Source organism: Orbicella faveolata, unplaced genomic scaffold (assembly GCF_042242905.1).
Source record: "Orbicella faveolata isolate gen_17 unplaced genomic scaffold, um_ofav_v1 contig_34, whole genome shotgun sequence".
NCBI classification, from domain to species: Eukaryota; Metazoa; Cnidaria; class Anthozoa; order Scleractinia; family Merulinidae; genus Orbicella; species Orbicella faveolata.
The window spans coordinates 21,128,258-21,150,504 of NW_028301563.1; the positions used below are offsets into that span (position 1 = coordinate 21,128,258).

The 22,247-nt window shown below is 38.9% G+C and overlaps 1 protein-coding gene across 2 annotated transcripts; it reads right to left on the reverse strand.

Moving 5' to 3' along the window:
* On the reverse strand, positions 1 to 19,410 carry LOC110064021 (mitochondrial coenzyme A transporter SLC25A16-like). 2 transcript variants are annotated; one of them, XM_020771024.2, is made up of 10 exons: positions 19,096 to 19,410; positions 16,221 to 16,289; positions 15,889 to 15,981; positions 12,313 to 12,372; positions 8,233 to 8,306; positions 7,179 to 7,239; positions 4,914 to 5,102; positions 2,486 to 2,639; positions 2,081 to 2,149; positions 1 to 870 (listed from the first exon to the last, which is right to left on the reverse strand). In XM_020771024.2, the coding sequence occupies exons 1-10, from the start codon at positions 19,139 to 19,141 to the stop codon at positions 693 to 695; spliced, it is 993 nt and encodes a 330-aa protein (XP_020626683.1). In that variant the 5' UTR covers positions 19,142 to 19,410; the 3' UTR covers positions 1 to 692. The 2 variants fall into 2 exon arrangements, with proteins under 2 accessions (XP_020626683.1, XP_020626684.1); XM_020771025.2 differs by lacking the exon at positions 16,221 to 16,289 and having other exon boundaries at positions 19,096 to 19,408.
* Between the last annotated feature and the right edge of the window lie 2,837 nt (positions 19,411 to 22,247).

A 22,247-nucleotide genomic window follows, 5' to 3' on the forward strand; every position in this document is an offset into this window, starting at 1 on the left:
TCCAAGAGGAAAAAATACTTTTTATTCTGTGCTCAACCAAAGTAGCAAGACAAGCATTCCGGGCCCATAATTAATATTCCATACGCTACAGAATTTAAACATTTTTGCAAATGCTTTCTTTGTTGATGCTAATGATCTTGTAGCATCATTAAAAAGTGTTGTCGTTTTCCAGAAACGAGCGACCTATTTACCGCTATCCCGACCATAAGAGCAATATGAAAATAATGTTAACTCTTGTTATCAAGATATGTTATTCCTTGCCTGATAAGATGTCTCATAGTAATTGCAATCTAATTTCGTCAAACTCTTTCCACTGATGTTAATCATTTTATATACTCACATTTTTCACCAGTGACAGATCACGTGTTCTAGAAATGCCTTACACGAGCGCTACACCTAGCTTGGTTATGCAGTATCAATAAAATGTGTTCTCTTGGCTGCGTAATAGCTTATCCCCACATTTCTGTTCACCACTCAACATTTGAAAGAGCTTCCAGTATTACAAAATTTTTAATCACTGGTCATCAGATGTTGTTTTGTTTTTCCTGAAAAACATTCTGAAAATCTTTTCCAATGTCATGCTAGAACAAAAAAAGAATTGCCAGATGATGGTCAATGGTGCTTTACCGTATTGGTTGAATTACAACCTTCATTGAGTTGTCTTTCATTGAGTCAGACGGGACATACACCAGTCACTCGCTCCTTGGACTGGTTACCTCTTGACTCAGATATTGCTTGGTCAGTTCATACACACTGAACATGACTGCCACTTGTGGCACTACCCTCAAGTAGTTGATTGATAAGCCTCGGTACAAGCCTTTTCTTACACCATCTTCCATGTACACTGTTACAAAGGTGTTGATACAGCCACTGCAAAAAATGCAGAGTAATAAATTGTCAGTTTCGGAGCTCGGACTTCTCCTAATGGTATAGACGTCTTAGAGGATATCGAGCGAGGAATGATACTTTGGAAGAAAATTCAGATAGTGAACACCGAACCACAAATTTAACGTCTCTCATACATCATCAATTAGTTAAGATCATACTGACACGCACACGGCATCCCGTCGATCCATAAGTGAAGAAGAATTTGATAGACTAATCATCAGAATTGTTCTCGTTCAGAGAGAACAGTACAACAAATCCGCGCCTCGATTGCCATCAATCCCCTCGAATCCAACGTAGGCTTGTGGATTAATTTACCATAAATCCTCGAAATAGCCTCCCCCCCCCCCCCCTTCGAATAAGCGCCCCTCCTATCGGCCGAAATTTAAAATAAGCGCCCCCTCTCGAATAAGCGCCCCCTTCCCCCCCTTCCCCCCACCCCCATTTTGTGGACGAGTAATGAGACAACAAAGGATGTGTAGTTTTCGTCATGTAGTATTAGATTTGTACATAGTTTCAGTTTGTGAACACGTTTAGTGAACACGTTGAACACGTTAAGTACTAACAGTGCCGCGATTTAAACTTTAGAATCAGCTTTTTTTGTCAATAAACAGCTTATGTTGGTGTTTACGCGCAGATGATGTATTAAAAAGTTCTCATGTCAGGCCACGATTTGGGCAAAATGAAATAAGCGCACCTACTCGAATAAGCGCTCCCCGTCTTCTCTTAAATTCGACATAAGCGTCCCGGGCGTTAATTCGAGGATTTACGGTATTCCCAGTAACAAATTTAATATCTGAAACTCGTTTTCATAATTACGAAATAATGCACAGTATGAATTTGCAATTCCTTTTATTAAACTGCATACGTTGGAGTTAAATTGTCTCAAAAATCCAACATGAGTAGACCATATTCGTATGCCGGTATTGGACTGAAACCAGCTTGCAACTGAGGCTAATGCGGGCAGTCTTCTCAAATGCTTTTTAATAATATTCCCCCGCATGAGCCTCCATTGCAAGCTAGTTCCAGTCCAATACCGAGAATACGAATATGGTCTATTAATGACAGATAAATTAATGAAAGTGTAAATGGGTGAAATATACAAATACCTATCTGTCTTAGTCAGTCAGTCAGTCAGTCTGTCTGTCCGTCTGTCTGTCTGTCTGTCTGTCCGTCCGTCTGTCGGTCGAATTACCTGTATTTGTAACCATCAGATACTGCTCCAGCAAGCTGCATGCGTCGTCTAACAACATCTAAAGGATATCTAGAAATAAATTTCCACTGCAACTTTAGAATTTCGTGCTTGGCGAGATACTGGGACAATGACAAAGAAGAAGAAGAGACTGAAAATAACTTCGACACATGCATCTTCTGCATTTTAAAAACATCTAAATGACTCAATGAGTTTTTATTACCAAATCATGTACAGTTCTTTTTTTTTATAGTGCAAAATATTTTCAACTTTGGTGTAAGCCAACAAACTTGATTACTAGCATTACGTAAATTCTGCTGCAGTGGTTCAAAAACGACTACAATGATTGTTCTCGTATCACCGATTTAGAATAATATTTCCGATTCATCGTGATGATAAAGAACTTACGCGACTGTTTGTGATGATGCCCCAGCAAAAGCACCACACATAAGTCCACCCAAAGGGGTGAGAACTGCTTGATCTTCCTTGTTCACCTTTGTTAACGCACCATTCATTGCCAGGATGAAGTCTTTTAAGCTCTCATAAGCAAAGAAGCCAAAACCTGGGGGGGAAAAAACAGGATTTCCATTACAGTCAACCCTCGCCTTGCGGACAGCCCGCAGAAAATACAAAGAAATTTAGGGAAACAACTCCCGCTATTTCGGACTCCAGCTATTGCGGAATTTCGGACACTTCATGTTGTTCCAGAAACTAACGTATTCATTGGTCTTCTCTGGTTACAATCCACAACTTGGACGTATCAACATTAAATTCTACAGTCTTGAAAGATTTACTAGTTTGTACAGTATTTTGACCTAAATTAGAATAGTGTAGAAGTGTACTACAAATTAAAAGAAACTGGAAACCTTAAAAGAGTACAGCAGTATACGTTGTATCTGACACTTCACAGTAAGCCCGCTTTCCGTCGTACTTTCTGCATACTTTCTTTCCCGTCGAAGAGCCTGTTTGCAGGCTTCTTCACAGTTCACCCGTGTGTTGGTCAAGCCCCTAGAGTGGCATACTCGAGACTGTCCTCGAGACTGTCCCTAGAGACCCTATAGATTTTTCAAATGAACAGCTTTCTCAATTTGTTGTTGTAGTTGTTATTGTTGTTGTTGTTGTTTTTCAAACTGACAGCTTTCTAGCTTTTTTACTGTCCCTGAAAAGTAGGCCAAGAAACCATTTTCCTGACATTTATAAGAGAAAAGAATTGGACGTGGTATCTCATACCTCAATGAAACAATAAACAGGGGGAAAAAAACAATAGTTTTCATGGAAATCAGAATATGCAACTTGTAAAACGTAAATTTTACATAACAAGTCGCACCCTTCTCAAAATGGGGTCCCTCTGATTCATAACAGTCACTAACCATGTTGTGTGATGGAAGCACGCAACTTCACTGATAAACAAAATTATTACCGTAGCTATATCTCCTCAAATCAAATCTTTTACCACGAAATGCAAAACAGTAGACAAAGTCTTGGTAACGAACAGAGAGGGAGAGAGGGAGTTTTGATTGATATTCTGTTGCAGTCAGCACATGTGTAACTGGGTCAATGCTAGTAGCTATCTGAAAGACTGAAGGTGTGACTATGTTTGTAGAGAATGAATGCGGAGAGTCTCAGTTAACCCCTCGAGACGTTTAAACGTTTGCTTGTCGATCCTCCCAAGCTCACAGGAGGTTTATAAATTCCAACTGCCAAAACAAGGTATCTGCTAACCAGTATCACATGACCATATTGCAGGCTCAAGTTTAGAGTTCATTGAGGTCACATGTTTTTTTTTTTAAGTTGACCGCTGACCAAGTACTGGGTTTTGATTGGCTCGCAGGCTCAAGCAACATTAATTTGTTGTAATCAACCAGGGCTGGGTTTTTCGGAAGCCAACCCAGGATCAAAGGGTAATCAAAGAATAAAGTTTTCTTGTATAAAAATGTTTTTCACTGCTTATCTTTTGTGTAGTTTGAGGTTCTTCAAACTCAAAAGAGAAGGCCAAACAATATAAACAGAAAACCTCACCGTAAAGTTACAAAACTCAAACCAAATTTCTCACTTATCCTGGGTTAACTGAATCAAGCTTTGAGCAACTCGGCCCAGGAGCTCCACTTTTAGGCTTAGCTAAATGTATATATTGTTTTATTTGGAGCATGTCGAAATGAAGGAAATCACTGTGAAACTACGAAAAGATAAATTTAAACATACTTTCAGGAACACAACTTACAGTAAAGCAATAAGATTTCGCCAGACCATGCAATATCAATAATTTCGATGGCGTCGAAAGTGGCGGAGGCTGACTAGGGTCCTTTAATGTGGCTGGTAACAGTTTCCAGCACCTCCCATTACATAATATTCAGAGCCATTTAAAATTTCGAAAATTTAAGGTGGATTTGAACCCTACCTACACTGTACCAAATTTTTTTAAGCTTAGCAAAATGGTTTCACCAAGTTGTTTTCACATGATAAGCACTTAGAGCTGAAATTAAGGGTGTTTTTAACAGACTGGAAACTGTTACTAGCTGCCTTAAATTAATTATGGAAAAAAAGCAATAATGCTTATGCATTAATATATGAAAAAAAATCAATGGTTCCTTCATTTATATATATTAGATATAAATTATGTAATTAGTGGAATAGATTGCAAGTAGAGGAGAATATGTATATGAATATGAATTCAAATATATTGCAACTAATGGGTGTTATAATGAAGCAATGTGAGGGGGAGGGGGGAGTGTGTAATTCATGAAACTTGTTTGCTTTACACAGAAAAGAAAAGGAACCAATAACTGGAGAGTAACAGTTACAAACACTACACTGACAAGGCCTTTCAAACACTCACCAACAGCTGGAATCATTGCAAGTGCTGTAGCTCCATATCCTCGGTAAAGAGCTGTAAATCCTCCCTCTGTGGTGACTATCTGGCGAATTACATGACATACACCACAGTATATTTTTTCATCAGCCACTTGAAATGCCAGGCGTGAGCGAACAACATCCAAGGGATAAGTAAATGAACAGGCTGTAATACCTGAGCACACAATATTTAAGTGAAACATTCAGCTATAACTTTTTACAATTAATGTGGTGCAGAGCAGATACAGATGCAAATTGTGTAGTCGTCTGTACTAATCACTGCACTGAAATGCTCAAATTTTTCTGCAAGACTGAACAGGATCAAAACATTTCATTAACTGGCAACAGTTTATGCGGACATAACTGACTGTCAATTCAAAACTGAAGAATTTCCACATTGTATGTACTAGTTGTACTACAGGACTGCATTACACAAATGCCTTCATCTAATAATTTTCAAAGGCAATGCCCAGGGAACAAATACATAACAGTTTACTACATCACTAAATTAAGGGAGGCCGTGTGGCCGAGTGGTTTAGGGTGCTGGATTTGAAATCTGGAGGTCCCTGGTTCAAATCCTTCACCCTACCGCTATCTAGATTTGTTCTCAGTAGTCTTGAGTTCAACGCCTCGACTGCGTTGTGTAAATAGCCATCTGGTCAGCCTCCCACCAGTAGGGATTCTAAATAGTTTATGTTCATTTGTAATATTTGGTTATTTATTTACAGTCTTGCCAATTAGCACAACATTGCCAAACACAATTGACACTTAAATATAGTATTTTTTTGTACTTCCTCAAAGAACTTGTAGTAAACTTGAATGGTTGAATAAAAGTAAAAAAAGATGGTTACTTAATATCAAATGTCACTTAGGAATCAAACAAAAACCCCTCAAAAACCAAAATTGCTTCACATGGTGATTTATAAGTAGGTAGCTGGTGAGAATGCATCAGGTTTCATTTTAACTGCCTTGTGACTGTATATTGATTAGAAGTCCCTCATTTGATGAACTGTGTCTTCAGACATCACAACCAAGCACACTCAAAACACTGTGTTCAGGAATGCCCCCAGTGTGATTTAATTGGGTAATTCCAGAAAATATCCATACTATACCATGGGTGGTAACTTGGAATTCCGAGGGAGGGGGTGGGGGCTCTTGGACTGGAATTCTGAAGGCATGGGGGGTAATGCAATTTGGAATTTCAAACGCATGGGGGGTTTCAGCTCTGAATTTCCAGAGGGGGAAGACAGCAAAATCTTCGCTTGAAATTGCTGATCTGATAACTTTTCCAGTTTGTAAATCAAGCACGAACCGACCACGGAAGCAGGATAAAGATTGATCTGTCAGGTGTTAGCGATCACGCGGATGAGTGAGTGGATGGGTTGTGCAACAAGCTCCACATCAAAGAGGACTTAAAGTTGATGATTTGGTCGATAGCCTAATAAAATATAAAACAAGTCTGTGTTTCTTTCCGATCTAAAATTGTCACTTTCATCTAAAATTGTTGATTAACGATCTTGTTGCATGCGAAAAACTCGCACCAGTCTCTCGTTTCCACATGGAATGCCTGACAGATTCGCAGGCTGCATTACTAGTCTTCCAATGGTCTGGTATTAATATGATCTACTCTCCTGAAAATATAAAGCTAATGAACTGAAAACAAAAAGTTTTATTTGGTGGTAAGCAACTCAAAGATAACACTTAGAAGAGAAAGCTATGGTGTACTTTATTAAACGTTTATGACAAACTTGAGTTGCTCGATTGCTTGACTAAAATTGTGTGCAGAATTTTCTTGGAGGGGGGAAAAAGCAAAAAAAAAAAAGCTTCCCATTGCTTGGAAGTTTTAGGCAGTCAAACAGGATTTCCAAAGGGTCTGGAAAAAAATCTGAAATTCCAGAGAGGAGGAGGGGTTAACAATTTTGGAATTCAGAGGGCTTGCGGGGGGGGGGGGGGGGTGGGGGTAGAGCAATTTGGAATTTCCAAAGGCAAGGGGGGGGGGGTAAAATTGTTCATGCCACCCGTGGTAGGGTATGGATGTTTTTTGGAATCACCCATTGACTCGTCATTAGCATTACAGCTCAGCAGGACTTGTAAACACTCCCCCCCCCCCCCCAAAAAAAAAGAAAACTGCTGTCTGATGGGTATCAAGGTTCTAGTCTCAGTCCCATTTCTCCAGTGAAGGAGAAGTACATATATCAGGTATGTTACATTAACACAATACTATTCATAAGAAACATTTCGTGCTTCTTACCTGCAAGAGACCCAGAGAAGAGTTTACTCACTGAGCAATTATCACACCTTGGACCAATGACCTGCACCCAGAGATATCAAAAACAAATGATGGAATATTAAAACTAACAAAGTAGCACAAGAATTGCTGAACCCATCTACCAACAGCACTATAAATATTCTAAAATAGTGGTGATTGTTGAGTGAGATCAGAAGGTTTAATCCTGTTAACCTGAAATATTATCCTCAATCACCCAAACTAAGCCCTGTGACAAGCTTGTGTTAAAGGCGGTGTGCTCTTCTAAAGCTTCTTGTTGAAAAATCCTAGGCCTAACCTAATGCCTTTATGGTGATATTCACATTACTGACATGAGTGCTTATCTAATCATCCATTAATAATTGTTAATTACACATGTTAGTATTTCAGAATGTGGCTATTGGCGATATTAATAAGGTGGTCGCATTAACTGGGTTTCCTTATAAGAAAATCCATGGTGTATAGCCAAATCTTTGTTGACGTCATTGTTTACATTTTTCCTCATTAACATACGACTTTGCGCATAGAAGGGATCATGCTAGACACGATTTTACCAGAAAAACTTAAAGAGCTTGTGAAACTTAGTAAGTGGTGAAATTTTTGGCTCTTTGGGTGTAATATTCGAGGAGAAATTAGCTTTCAAAAACATCAAAATTTCTGTGTGGCAATAGCGCTAATCAGCTCATACATTCTTTGTAAAATTTTGAGCTTTTAAACCCTTGTCGCACAAAAAGTATTCAATACATCGCGCTCAAATTCCTTGGGACAGTTAATCGTGCTGTGCCCTTTCAATATTCAATATTAATCTCTTTGTAGCTCCATCAGAAACTGTATCGCATATGGTAATGAGGCAAATATTGTAAACAAAGATTCTCCTATTACTAGGACAAATAAAAGTGGCCATAATAACGAGGTGACCGTAAGGCAGGGCTTCACTGTATTCACAACAATAAGAAGACAGACAAAACTCAAAACTTGATCTATAATGAGTCTAACCACAATTAGAGACACTAAAATTCTGTTACATGTTAGTACTTACCTTTTTGTACTGTTCATATGACACAAACTGAACAGCACCATATGGAAATACTCGTAACATCAGTGCACCATTTCCTTTGAAGAAACAAATAGTACATAAGACTCCATGTAAATGCTAACATAAATTGTACTAAAAAATAAGCCCACAGTTTGTGCATGTGTCATAGATGAAGCATGCTTTGACTTGCACGTGTACATGAGACCATATTGTTATTTAGGATGATTTGATGCTATAACAGGCACTAAGTGATAACATTTAACCACAACACTGATCACTTCCCTACTCAGTCATCAGGCTCCTTGTTCAGTGGGTAGTTCCAATCCTAGGCCGAGGTGATCTGGCACTGATCATGGAGCTGTGCGACTATAAGAATGTGGATGCTAGCTGAGTGTAGTGTGATGAAGGGAACTAGATATTGATGTGTTTAATGCCCTAAAAATGGTTAGAAACTAAATGAAGTCAAGGTGGAAACTGTCAACAGTCAACATGCTGCAAACTGTGATAAGCCAATTAAAATGTGTTGACCCTTGAGTTAAGCAGTAACAATATTTGCGGCAATCTCATCTGAAGACTTGTATTTCACTTTTGTTATCCCTTGCATCTTGCAATTTCTCACACAGACATCTTCCATTTTGTGGATTGTTTTTGTCTCTTAAGCGACAGACTAGGCAATTTTCCATGGTCTTCGCAGTCCCAAATTTGAACACAAGCGCAAATTGCAAGCAAATGTTTACTCTGTGGCCTAAAACAAGTGACACAAAGCAGGCCAAAAGGGTCTTTTGATTAATGTTATCATGATTCCTGGAGCCTGCAACTTTGGTAGTTTAGTAGTAATATCTTTGTGTTTGCACTATTATTGTAAGTTCTTAGTAGCATATTTTGTAAGATGTCTTATCAAGAATGCTTCTTTGCCAGCAGGCTGGTCAGTTCTTCCACCACAATATGTTTGTTTATTTATTTACTTACTTACTTACTTATTTATTTATTTATTTATTTATTTATTTATTTAATACTGGATATTGGGTGATTAAAGAAAATATCCATACCTACACGCAAGATGCAAGTTAGGAGATAAGACATACGACACATAAATAAGAGATGAAAGAAAGAAGATGTGAGATTCAAGATAAAAAATGAGATAAGAGATACAAATAGAGGAAAATGCGAGATAAAGAAAATTCAACACGTCAGATAGAAAATGCAGAATGGGACATAGGAAGCAAATTATCTCACTCACAACTATGACATGGTGGCTGCTAGTAAAGTAGGTGTTCGTCTACATGTGTTTTGAAAATGGAGTTCCTTGTATTTATTGCCGGGTATGCTTGCTGAATTCTGTAGGGGTCCACAAATGATCCCCAAATTGGACTGCAAATGATCCTGGACCAGAAATGATCCTCATATTGGACCTCAAATGACCAAAAAAATGTGCTAAATGCAAAGAAAAATGTGATAGGACTTACAAAAAGAAGTATTCTGCAGTTATCCTTCGGCAATTGAAATATTGAAATGACATAGTTGAAAACTCCATCAATTCTAAGAAGGTATCCATCAATTCTAAGAAGGTATCCAAGCCTATCATCAGACTGATCTGAAGAACCAATCGCTGGCCTCAAAAAACTGTGTTTATAATAGATACGAATTTAAAAAATAAAACGTTCATAATAGTCAATTACTAGCTCATGGTTTAATTTTTTTGACTGCCAGGTATCTGTTTTTGTATGGAATGCCGAAGCTAAGAAAATTCGTCCACTACAAAACCAAAACACTATTTAGAATTGCTTGGCATTTCTGAACAAATATCTGCAACAAGAACGTAATGCTGTACGAATATCAGAAATAGAGCTTTTTTCTCAAACTTAAACTGTTCACAGCCTCTCTACTTACGTACATGAAAGAAAAAGCAAGTGAAGCAAGCATGAAGCATGTGGGGGTGGGGGTGGGGTTTGCAAGTGAAGAGAGCCATAAGTCAAGTTAAGTCTTCCGTTTTACGCTGGTGTCCAGTTATCTCCCAACTCTATCCGTGCATTCAATGATAGAATAAAAATACAAAAAAATAGAGGGCTGTGAACAGTCTTCTCAGAATCGCCTTAATTACAATTTCTCAAATTTTAAGCATTTCAAACAAATATAAATTAAATTCTATCAAAAACTATTCCATGTCTGTCCTTTCTTTGGCAACAATTCAGTACATCTACATGTACATATAAAATACTCGCTAAACAACCATTATCCTTATTGACAATGGTTCATTCGCTCGTTGGCATCTACTGATAGTAACACTAGTTACGTATGATATATTCTCCACTATGTCTTGTGTTTAATGAGTTAAGGAAACTATTTCAAGTCACATGGAAATGACTGATAAAAGTCAAAAGCTAATTAACCAAGTCAGTTAAAGATCATTGCTAAGTAGTTCCACATTTTAATACAATTCCTAAAAAGTTCAAGAAAGCAAAATGTCTTACATGTCTATTTGCCATGAACATGAACCCCGATCATGATCAGTGCCTGGTGTGTGATGTACTGAGTGCATCATGCATTTAGCATTCTGGATGCCTGTAAGACCTATATACGTCAAGAATTGTCAAAACCCCTGCACCCTGATGACAGCAGTTTCAATAAAACTTCTTCAGCAAGAGATGATAGAAGTGCTTGATGTTTACTCAATTTACAAAGACAAGATTTCCAAGTTTACATGAACATTGTATGATAACAATAGAGTCTCAGATAAGTTCAAATAAATTAGCTATGTAAAGCTAAATATTTAACAATTATTTCCCACAGTGGAGGTGGCTAGGGGTGGATATTTATCGAGCCGCAAAGCGGCGAAGTAAATATCCACCACTAGCCACCAACACTGTGAGGAATAATTGTTTTAGTATATACCAAACCAGTAGGATAAAATATCCGCAAAAATTCACTCAGAAGACTACAAAAGGTCTTCTATTATTTAAGTTTGTGCGCAAAATGTGCAACAACGCAAGAAAAGTCACATGATACATCAGGTGATGGACAAGGGTCTTGTGTGTTTATTGAAATGTCAGCACGGTAAACACAGCGAAAAGATGTGGTCAATGCCTTGATCTCTAAGAAAAAATCATTCAGTTTGGTCCTCAGAGAATCTTCACAAGTTTTACTGAAAGCTGCTGCCCAGAACGTTGACATTGGAGTTGAAATTACAGCTGTGGAACGTGCCTCCAGGATCAAAGTCTTCGACCAGATGCTGCAGTTCATCTTGAATGCCACTGAAGGAAAAATTTCCAGCCGTAGTTGTACTTGATGTTGTTGTTACTTGGCTTGATGAAGAAGCAGCAGCCATTTGAGGAACCACCACGTTCCGAAAATCAGAGTTGATAAAGTTTACTATCTCAAGAGACATAATTTTCTTGCAGGCAGGTAAAACTTTTGAAGGCACTTGTTGAGTTGCTCTGCCGACATTTCTTCAAAAGGAGTTGTGAATTCTTCCTGCAGTTGAAACCATTCTGTGAGATATTTTATGGAATTTCATCATTGAAATTGTTTTAATTTTGCATTCCTAAATTCGCTACCTCAAAACAATAACTTTTACTTAACTTAGCAATTGTAAACAAATTGTGTTGGCTCAGTTTAGGTGATAACTTCAAGGCTAAAAATAATAAAACCGTACCTGTAAAACCCGCCAGGCCGAATTTTGTTGCCTTCTTGGTGTTCTCAGGCACAGCTGCCTCATTTACTGCTAAAATTTGCTCTTCTGTCACAGTAGCAAACCGGGAAGCCATTTTGCTTAAGACCATCGCGGCACGAGCTCGGAATAGCAAACACTATTCTGAGTTTGAGTAACCAATCAGAATGTGCGAAAAGCACTATCCACTGCTTTGGTATATACTAATAAGAGTTATTCCCATTTTTATTGAGTGCATTCTGGTTTAAAGCTGATAATGAGGTGATCAGTTTTGGCTCAGGACATTTTAGTAGGGTTGGCAGTTAAGGGCAGAGAAAACTAAGCAATAGGACACAATTTTATGTTGACAGCTGCCTCTTTCTTTGGCTTCTCCAGATCAAAACAACTAACATTATATTCTGAATTATCTTCTATACCTCTGTAATAACCCAAAGCTCCTTCCTTCTGGTAAATGACTCTTAAAGCTCGTAAAACACCTGAAAATCAAGACAAACAGTGACAAACAGTGGAACCCCGTTAATACGGCCGCCAATGGGCCATAAAAATTTAGCCATAGTAACGGCCGGGGTGGCCATATTAATGTGTAGGGTCAAACTGCATGACGGGTCTAAATTGAGTCAGATGTATCACAATACACTTCTAAACCACTATCCCTTGACAAGCATCTGGAATGCAGATATAATTTAACTTGAATCCGTGCATAAAATATTAACAATGGAAAGATGCACATGACTGGTTTGAGTGGCAGTATAAACGGGGTAAAATTATAAAGGAACATACAGGTTGGGATTTCAGAATGTGGCCGTTGGCCGTATTAATGGGGTGGTCTCATTAACGGGGCTGTCTTATAAGAAAATGTATGGGTGCTTCGCTTGGACAAAAAAAGGTGGCTGTAATAATGAGGTGACCGTAAGGCGGGGTTCCACTGTACCTACCAGACAGGCCTTCTGATATTACGTAATGGTGTGATTTGGCTCAATCAACCTCAAATCGCATCCAATTGCACAATTCAGGAAAAATTGCATAATTAACCGCGCGGCCATGGGCCGAGCGCGGTTCATGGTTTACCCGTGGTTTTTTTTTTTTTCAACTTCTGTGCGAGCAGACCCAAGCTTCCACTCGGCCAAATTTTGAGTCACGCAACCTGTGATGTTTACTCGCAAAAAGCTGTTGAAACATTAATAAATCTCATCTTTCGCGGGAAAAAATTAAAAACCCAGCGCTTGTCAAAAATTATATTTTTTCACCAGAAATTTAGCTCAGAACATATACATATTTATATTCGTTTGAATCATCGATGAAATGACCTTTTCCAGATATTTTTTCCTTCGGGGTCAACCGAAACCTCCGATTACAAAATCACGCCGAACCCACACGTTGCAAAAAAACCTCTTCAAAACCCTGACTTCGAAGCGATATAACACTTCAGCATTAATAGCTACCACACATTGGCAGACGGTAAATCTATTCCTTAACAATCCAGCTTTATCATGTTAAAATTTCAGCGAAATCGAACAAAACCAGAATTAATTAGAATTTTTTTGTGACCTCACTCCCCAGACTTGACCTGACAAAGGAAGCAACGGTCGCCCATAGCAACCGAAAAACACAAACACAACAAAGCCAACGTTTCGGCCAAAAAACTCCAGAATTATCGCCTGAGAGCTTAAACTTGAATGGGAACATCTTTTTTGAACTTTTTTCAACTGATTTAGACGAAATACTGGCCTCAACGGGCTACAAAAAATACCAAGAGAAAAACAGAACAAGACAGCAGAACAAGCCGATAATATTTCATCGCACGGCTTTCGGCACGAAAACGAAAATACAGCTTACTTCTGGATAAATTCAGCCTTAGAAGCCAGCAACCGGTCCCAAATTACTTTCTGTATCGTTACAAATGTCTTGACTTCCATCTCCGAAAGATTTTGCCCCAATTTTGAGCAAATAAACATTTCGTCGACGGTGACCACCATTACGGTGGCTTGCATACTAAATTAGCTAAGTTAACAAAATTCTCCCGAGGGGGGGATATGACAAATTTGGTGAGAATCAAAAGTAACGCCAATTTTCTGTCACGTTTTCAATCTGTGGTCACTGGAGTGACCAAAATCAATACATCGGTTGGGATAGAGTTTTATTATTAAATTATATGACTTGTGTGACTACTTTGCTAGCCCTTTACTCGTGGAAAACACCAATTAAATTTAATCATGACTTTTAAGAAAGAAAGCTGTTGTTAATAGTGTTATTATTGTGTCGTTCATATCGTTCATGCCCATACATATCCCGAAGAAAGTTCTAGATTAAGACCATTACGTCATCGGAGATTTGTCAACGGCTACCACTGATGGTGCAATAATACAGTTTGTGTTGATCAAGTGATGTGATGTCTACAGTAAGAAAAGAATCATCAATGACTGCTTTGGAATGTGCACTGCGTTCCGACGGTAGTGCTAAGCGAACCGTTAAATTTTAAAAGCACGGTTATAAGATCTAACAGATCTTCTTGTTCACAAAAGAACGCACAACATTCATAAAATAAAACATAAATCAACAAGTTTCTTAGGAATTCCGGCATAAATACGCAATTTTTAAGATGATTTACTTTGGAAAAAGCCTAAGAAACCTTTGTCACCTTCGATTTTGTAAACATTCGAAACTACAAAGTGTTATTTTGCATGTCGAGGGCCTGGTACGAGTCTTATTCTTAAAGGGTCGCCTATTGGTGAAACACAAACACACCCTTTGTTCAGATTAGCCAATCTCAATGGCTGATATATACACATTCGGACTCAATGGAGTTTATACGTTCGATTGGAAATATGGTTTGTTGTTTAGCTGGAAATGATTCAACAGTTTTAACCAAATGGCTTGTTTTACTGGCTACATTATCTTTGTAGACGTTTGGTTGCGGTGTGTTTTCATCACCTCGCAAACTTTAACCAGTGAGATTTCTTAAGAAACTTTTGTTCATGACAAAATTTCCCGCAGTCAACTTGTACAGTAGAACCCCGCTAACTCAAGTCGGTTTACTCCAATTTCCCCTGGATTTGACCAAAATTTCAGTCGTGACTCAAAGAGTCCCCTTTGATTATCATCTACTGTCTACAGGGAGAAAGACTGTTTTGTTATGTTCAAGCTAGTTTTGTTATACAATACAATTATGAGATCAGATGTGAGTTTGACAGACTGTCATATGTTATAAATTAACCTACATGTACTGTAGGGTTTTATATAAGTTTATCATCTGCCTGCTTAATTATGGATTGAATAATATTTTAATTGTGAAGCAGTATGAAGTGTTTAAAAACTGAAAATTCAATGGTGGTTTTACTGATGATCCTTGCAAAATAAATTTTAAAAAGTTGGTTTGTTGTATTCAGAAATATAATACTGCAAATAAAAACAAAGCGTAAGAAGCTAATCGTAGCACGTAAGAATATCAAAAATTATTGATCATTCATTTGGCGTGTTAACTGTGTCCTTTTAACTTTTAATGTGGTACACCGATAGTGCAGAAGACCTCATTTTTTTTATTTCTCCCAACTAATGTCGATCAAGATGCATAATTACTGTTTGTGTTCAAAATGTCTTTAGGGCAGCAAAAAGTGTTTTTCTTATCCTGAAACCTCATAAAACAAGCTTAAAATTGCTCAGAAAAAAATAGCATAATTTACATTATTTATCGCATAATTGGCCTTTCTAATCGCATAATCTGCCCCGCAAATTTCGCGTAATTTGCATTTTTTTCATCGCACCCTATCAGAAGGCCTGACCAGAGGTCAACTTGCCATATTTTGGGCGCAATTTTTATGCTCTAAAAGAAGTAAAGGTTCATTAAGGGGCATTTTTGTATCTTTTTTCCTTTCAATTTAAAACTGGTGAATCTTGTGAATAAAATTTTTCTGGAAAAATAAATTGTGTTATTGTAAGTAAGCTTACGCATGTTTGAGCTGAAGCTGAAGTGTGCACTCTGAATGCTCTCTTACCCATGTCCTTGTAATGACGGTTCTGAGCCTGAAACAGTATTTTCAGTCTTTCCAAAGGAGCTGTAGATGTCTTAGCACAGCATGTAGAAATGCCTGTAAACAAAAAGAGACAAGAGCTTTGTGTAGTACCTGGGTAGGAGCAGTCATATTCCATAAAAATGAAGAGAAATTAGTTAACCATTTCAGAAATGCCAATGCTTCAGAGTATGAAGTATTTTTAATAAATCTTCAGTTTGTTCTAAACTACAGGGATTACTGTAATTTAAAAATTTAATGAAAAACAAAAGCAACATTATGTGTTTATGTTCTGTTATTTCACGTGAATCCTCAACCTGTTAGTTGCTGCTGCCTGGTGTCATTTGTTGTAACCACAATGGAGAAAAACTGTAAACCGGTTGATTCTGTCAGAACATTAACAACAGAAAGCAAGAAGGTGAAAGACTATACTATGTCCCACTAAAGTCCATTACAGTAAATGTTTAAAGGTAAATGTTTTGTTTTCATTACACACACAGTTAATGTTTTGTTCTCGTTACATGTAGTTGAATGGCTGCATGTAATTTTACACACAATATCAAGTCCACTTCATGCAATGCGTGTCCACAACATTGATGCATGATCACTGCATGTAATATGCATGTAAAGTGTGTGCAATATTGCAATCCCTGCAATGTCAATTTCATTTTTTGTGGTAACTCAAGGGTAGAAAACATGGGGTCTGCATGGAAAACACGGGGTACCACTACTTTCCACCAAAATATAAATTTTCCTTACCAAAAAGAGAAGTTGAAATTTTGTTAGCTTAAACAACAATAAAACTCAATTCTGAGGATCCTGGAGAGAAATGTGCTTCTCAATCAAAAAAGCAAATTACACATTTTGTGAGGAAAAAACATTCTAGAGTCAACGTGTCATGCATTCTAAGTGGACGTTGTTTTCTTAAGTGACATAATTGTTGGATGTTGTCCTTCAGTAGCATTTTGAATGAATTGGTAAAAGAACAATGTACAATTGAGGCCTTACACTACTGTAAAAGTACAGTAGTGTAAGGCCTCAATTGAACTTTTACCAATTCATTTAAGTGACATATTTTGGACTTTCCAATTACAACCGAAAAAACTTTGTCTGGGCACTTTTGACATACTGTGAAAAGTCAAAAACTTAATTTAATTTTACTTTTGGCTGTTTGCCGGGTTTTATATAGTCAAAATGCTATCTGTGGGGGAGCACACTTCACTCCCCTGCCTCCCTGCGTTCACAACCATGTCATTCTAATGCACACACCCCTCCAATTAAAAGTACTCATCACTGTTTGCAGAAGTGAAGAATAAACCATGTTGCTAATTATTTAAACTGTCATTAAAGTTAATGAAAAACAAAAAAAATCACTTGGGTGGTTTGTTCTCTCATTAAAGACCATGTGATGCATTGCATTCTTTAAAGAGTTGTTCCTTTATCCAATTAAGGCAAACTGTTCATTCATTCACACGTGACTGAAAATTTGAAAGAAAGAATTCTCAGGAGTATCATAACATGGTCTGTAATAAATGAAGCAAAAAGAAAATGGCAAAGCGAGTTAGCTCTATTACAACACAACATATCGTAACCTCCAGGTTAGGAACATAGCTCGAAAACTGTTCTGATTGCAAACACTCAAGATTAATTGCTATTCAATTATTACCTACTTCAGTAAAATCGCTAATCTGGAACGTTTAACATTGGGCTGCAAAACCAAAATTTACCTTGAATATTAATACCATTAATATGAATCTAGACATGACAACCACTAATTAATGTCACAGCTGGGTTCAGGGAAAAGTTACAGCCTGATTTTAGTTGATTGAGCAACTTTTAGCAAAGTCATAAGACTATAGCACGCCAATAAAATTCCACTACGTACTTTAGAGTAAAATAACTGTAGTACTGCTTAATACCTAGTGTGTAACCTAGATTAGGATCTAGCATACATCAGTATCATTCTAGCAATAGTGCAACAGCTATCTGTTATTCACGCTTTCTCAAGTTACCAGCATTAGCTTTCCCGCCCACCCACTTCCATGGTAGTAATGATTTTCGTTGTGTTTATAATCTTTGTAATTAATGTATTTGTTATTATCTTGTACAGGCTCTCGATGGGCCTCTAGTTTTATCGTAGTTTATTCGAAGATTGTAATTAGCAGAATCATTTTCCGTGTTGCTTGTATGTGTAGGATTAAAATAAACTGCCTGATCCCAAACATGTGGTTCGAAAGTGAGTTACTGTGTTTAGTTCCGCGTTCGTTTCGCGTAGCAAATGAAAAGCATACCCTTAATAATGCTGGTAATTAATTCTTTACTTAGTTTAAACACAACAATTCTTTACTGATCAGTTTCAAACGAAAATCATTCTAACTGAAAACAATGTGATTCTGAACATTTGCTTTAAATGAAATAAAAATAAAAGCACAAAGCAACATAACGCGCCTGTCCACGGTATTCTGTAAAGAAAACATAAACTACCTGAAATCAATGAAATTACATGCAATTATATCTTTTTCGAAAAAGAAATGCCAGCAAACAAAAAAGTATTTTTTAACCCTTCATCTTTGTTCCAACAGTGAGCACAATAATTCTTTTTGTAACATGAACAAATGTGTGTATAGAGTTACGATACATAGTTGCCGTATTTACTTGATTAAACCCCAGCCTTTAAGAAGGACCTCAAAAAAAATTGCAACAAAAATAACCATAGAAATTTATAAGGAATAAACATTAAGCTCAACTAAAATGTAGCAATAAAAGTATTCGTATCAGGCGTTTTTTTTTTCTCCTTCCTCCTGCTGTTAAAAAAAGAACGCTTGATCGCAGGTTAATACACTGTGGTTTATTTGTTTTACTTTGAATACCTAAAACGTGACCAAAGTAAGATCTTCATCCAAGAATTGAAGCGAATTGCGAAGAATTCTAAAGCGTAAAAAGCAAACCAACCATGGCTTTGACAGTAAGCATAACTCCACTAATTCTCTCCTCATTCAAAGCAATAAAATAGTCTGGCATGCATGGATATAAACAAAACCATAGACCATCCCGTGGCTGAATTGCCTTTCATGACCTTTTAGACTTTCAGTCTTCGGCGGTAACACCAAGCGATTGAGAAAAAAGAGATTGCGATTTAAAGATGCATTTTGGGATCAGCTAAAGCAAAAGGAGTGTGTAACTAAAACTAACCTCCAGCTACGAATGTTAGAAGTACGTGGTCAGCCCTTGATTCCATCTTCACGCAGAAAAGCCAAAAACGTGACCAAAGGAGCAAACCAAGACGGCTACGTCAATTTTCACAACAGAACTCAGTTTTCACATCTTGGCATAAAAGCTTCAATTCTTCAAGCAGAGAAAAACTTCGAAGAATTCATCTGTACGCCTTCGACTGTCCAAAATGTTCAGTTTCCTTTTCCTCAAGAATATATTGGCAAATAACCAAAACACTGATCATGACCAGTGAGTGGTCATGATACAAAGCACGCACGGCTGAGCACGTCCGAACATCACGTATGTTGGACACGTGATTTCTTGAATGCATATCACGTTTGAAACTCGTTCTCAGAGTCTTCGTTCCCCTTAACCAGCGGTCGGAAAACGAGAGCTCTGGAAGCAACCATTTTGAAATAACCGAATTCTGGTGATTCTGCCTGGTTTCACTTCGCAGTCTGCATCTATGGCGAATGCCTGAAATGGTTGCTCCCAGAGCTCTCGTTTTCCGACCGCTGGTTAAGGGGAACGAAGATCCTGGGAACGAGATTCATCACGAGGAAAAGGTTGTTGTTATTCATCGTGGTAGATGCAATAATAAAGTGTGTTATCGTTTGTCTCACGATGTAGTCACTTGAGATGTAGATCGCGACGTTTCGACTGCTTACTGCTAGTCTTCTTCAGGCGATAAGGTCGACTGATTGCACGGTATCATTTATATCACAAAGGTCGGCTGTGATTGGTGCATTTCGATCCTCCTATTGTTCCATTATTCCGGCGAGTAGCTGTTCCCTCAGTGGTCCGCTGTTGTACCGTTCTCCTGTTGTTGTGTTTCTTGATCGTGGGTATCCATGCTTCAGGAATTTCAATTCCACTATCCCTGTTGATGTTGTTAGGGTGAAGTCTTATGTGAATAGCTTCCTTGACCCTACGTGTGTACCAGTGAGGATCTCGATCAATAAACTTGACCTCATTCCAGATAGGATAGTGGCCGGTCTCGTGGGTGTGTTCAGAAACGGCGGAGGTCTGGGTTCGGGCGAGTCGTATATCCCTGTCGTGTTCTTTGATCCTCTCCTGCATAGATCTCCCTGTTTCCCCGATGTAGACTTTGCCGCACTCACAGGGAATCCTGTAGACAACACCATCTTGTTTAGCCGGGTTGACGGTGTCCTTTGGTCGCACTAAGTGTGACCGAAGTGTCGTGTCGGACTTCAAGACGGTGCGAATGCCTTGTTGTTCTAGGCAGCGGCGGAGAGACTCCGAAACTCCTTGGACATAAGGTAAAACGGCGGTGGATTTAAATTCCGCGACAGGCTCTCTTCTTGGGGTTGTTCGTGCCTTTGTGATCTTCTGTACAAAAGAGGAGGGATATCCGTTAGAAACAAGTACAGATGACACATGTTTCTTCTCTCCAGCGATTACTGATGGTTTGGTGACGAGACGTTTAGCCCGGTCGTACAGACACTTCACAATACCGCGCTTTACTGAACGAGGGTGGTGTGAATCATACGCTAGGTACTGATCAGTATGTGTTGGTTTCCTGTAGACACTGGTGGTAAGGCGGCCATCAGGTTCTCTGTAAACTGACGTGTCGAGAAAGGCGATCTTGTTGTTGTTCTCGATCTCCATGGTGAAACGGATTGATGGTTGTTGACTGTTCAGGTGTTGTAGGAAGACGTCAACTCTATCCCGATCCAGGATGGTGAAAGTATCATCTACGTAGCGTTTCCAGATCTTAGGCTTGCAAGGTGCGGACTCTATTGCTTGCTCTTCAAATATCTCCATGTAGAGATTAGCAATAACCGCGGATACAGGGCTCCCCATGGCTGTGCCGTCTCGTTGTTCGTAAATCGATCCGTTGTACTGGAAGTACGTAGATCTTAATACGAAATTCAAGAGGTCCGCGATTTGAACTGGTGTAAGTGTCGTGCGGTCAGCCAGGCCTGCGTCGTTCTCCATTTTTTGTAGCGCGGCTTATACGGCGCCCTCGATCGGTACGTTGGTAAACAGTGACTCTACGTCGAAAGACACCATGATCTCGTGGTCCTGGATCTCTTCACTGGCGATGGTGGAGGCGAAGTCAGTTGAGTTCTTCACTGTGAAGTTCGAGTTACCTGCAAGAGGAGATAATACGTTAGCCAAGAAAGCAGACAGATCGTATGCAAAGGTGTTGACACACGACACAATTGGCCTAAGCGGTGTGTCGGCCTTGTGGATCTTCGGCAAACCATAGATCCTAGGTGGTTGTTTGTGTCGAGGTCTGATCTTATTATAATCCGCCTCTGATATGTGTCCAGTCCGTTTCAGGGTTAGCAGCTTCTCAGATAGCTTCCGGGTCAAGCGGTCTGTCGAATCTTTGTTGAGCAGCTGGTACGGTCCGGAATCAATTAGCGCTGACATTTTTGCGTGGCATGTGTCAGCGTCCAGGATTACGCTAGCGCGTCCTTTGTCGGCCGGAAGGACCATGATTGAGTTGTCCTCTTTTAAGCTTTTAAGAGCCTCCTGCTGTTCCTTCGTGATGTTGGGCGTAGGTGGTTGTGCCTGTTGAAGGATGGTGTTGCCTGTTGAAGGAGATTCATCACGTTTTGTAACTGAGATACTACGCGCACTCTGATTGGTCGCTTGGTTCGATTACCAGCCGCTGTTCGGGAAAGGAGCCCGCGCTCCTCCCCCGCGGGGAGGAACGTAGACCGGACACGAGAGAGCGGCGGAAATCGAGCCTAATTGGTCAACAGAGTTTCCGAACCGACTAAAACTCAAAGAGCTCTGAGAGCCTACTTTTGAATGCAACGCCTTTGCCTGATTCGACATACAGTCAAACCTACATGAAGCGGACGCAGACGTGTTTCCGGCTGTCACTTAGTTCCGCCGAAAAATAACGTCTGCGAACCCGAGCCAGGAAACGATTTCTGTGACGTAATGACTTTTGTTCTTCCTTGGCCAATCAGATTCCATGATAGAATGAAACTCGAGTGCTCCTCACAGCGAATTGCTGGTTTTCAGTGTCACGCAATTCAAAATAGATCAAAATAAAAATCAAAACCGGTCAATAGATTAAGTCCAGAATCTGGGAAATAAAAGAAGGTAAATATGCAAAGACTTTCGCCAAAATCCTGGTCACAGAAATTTTT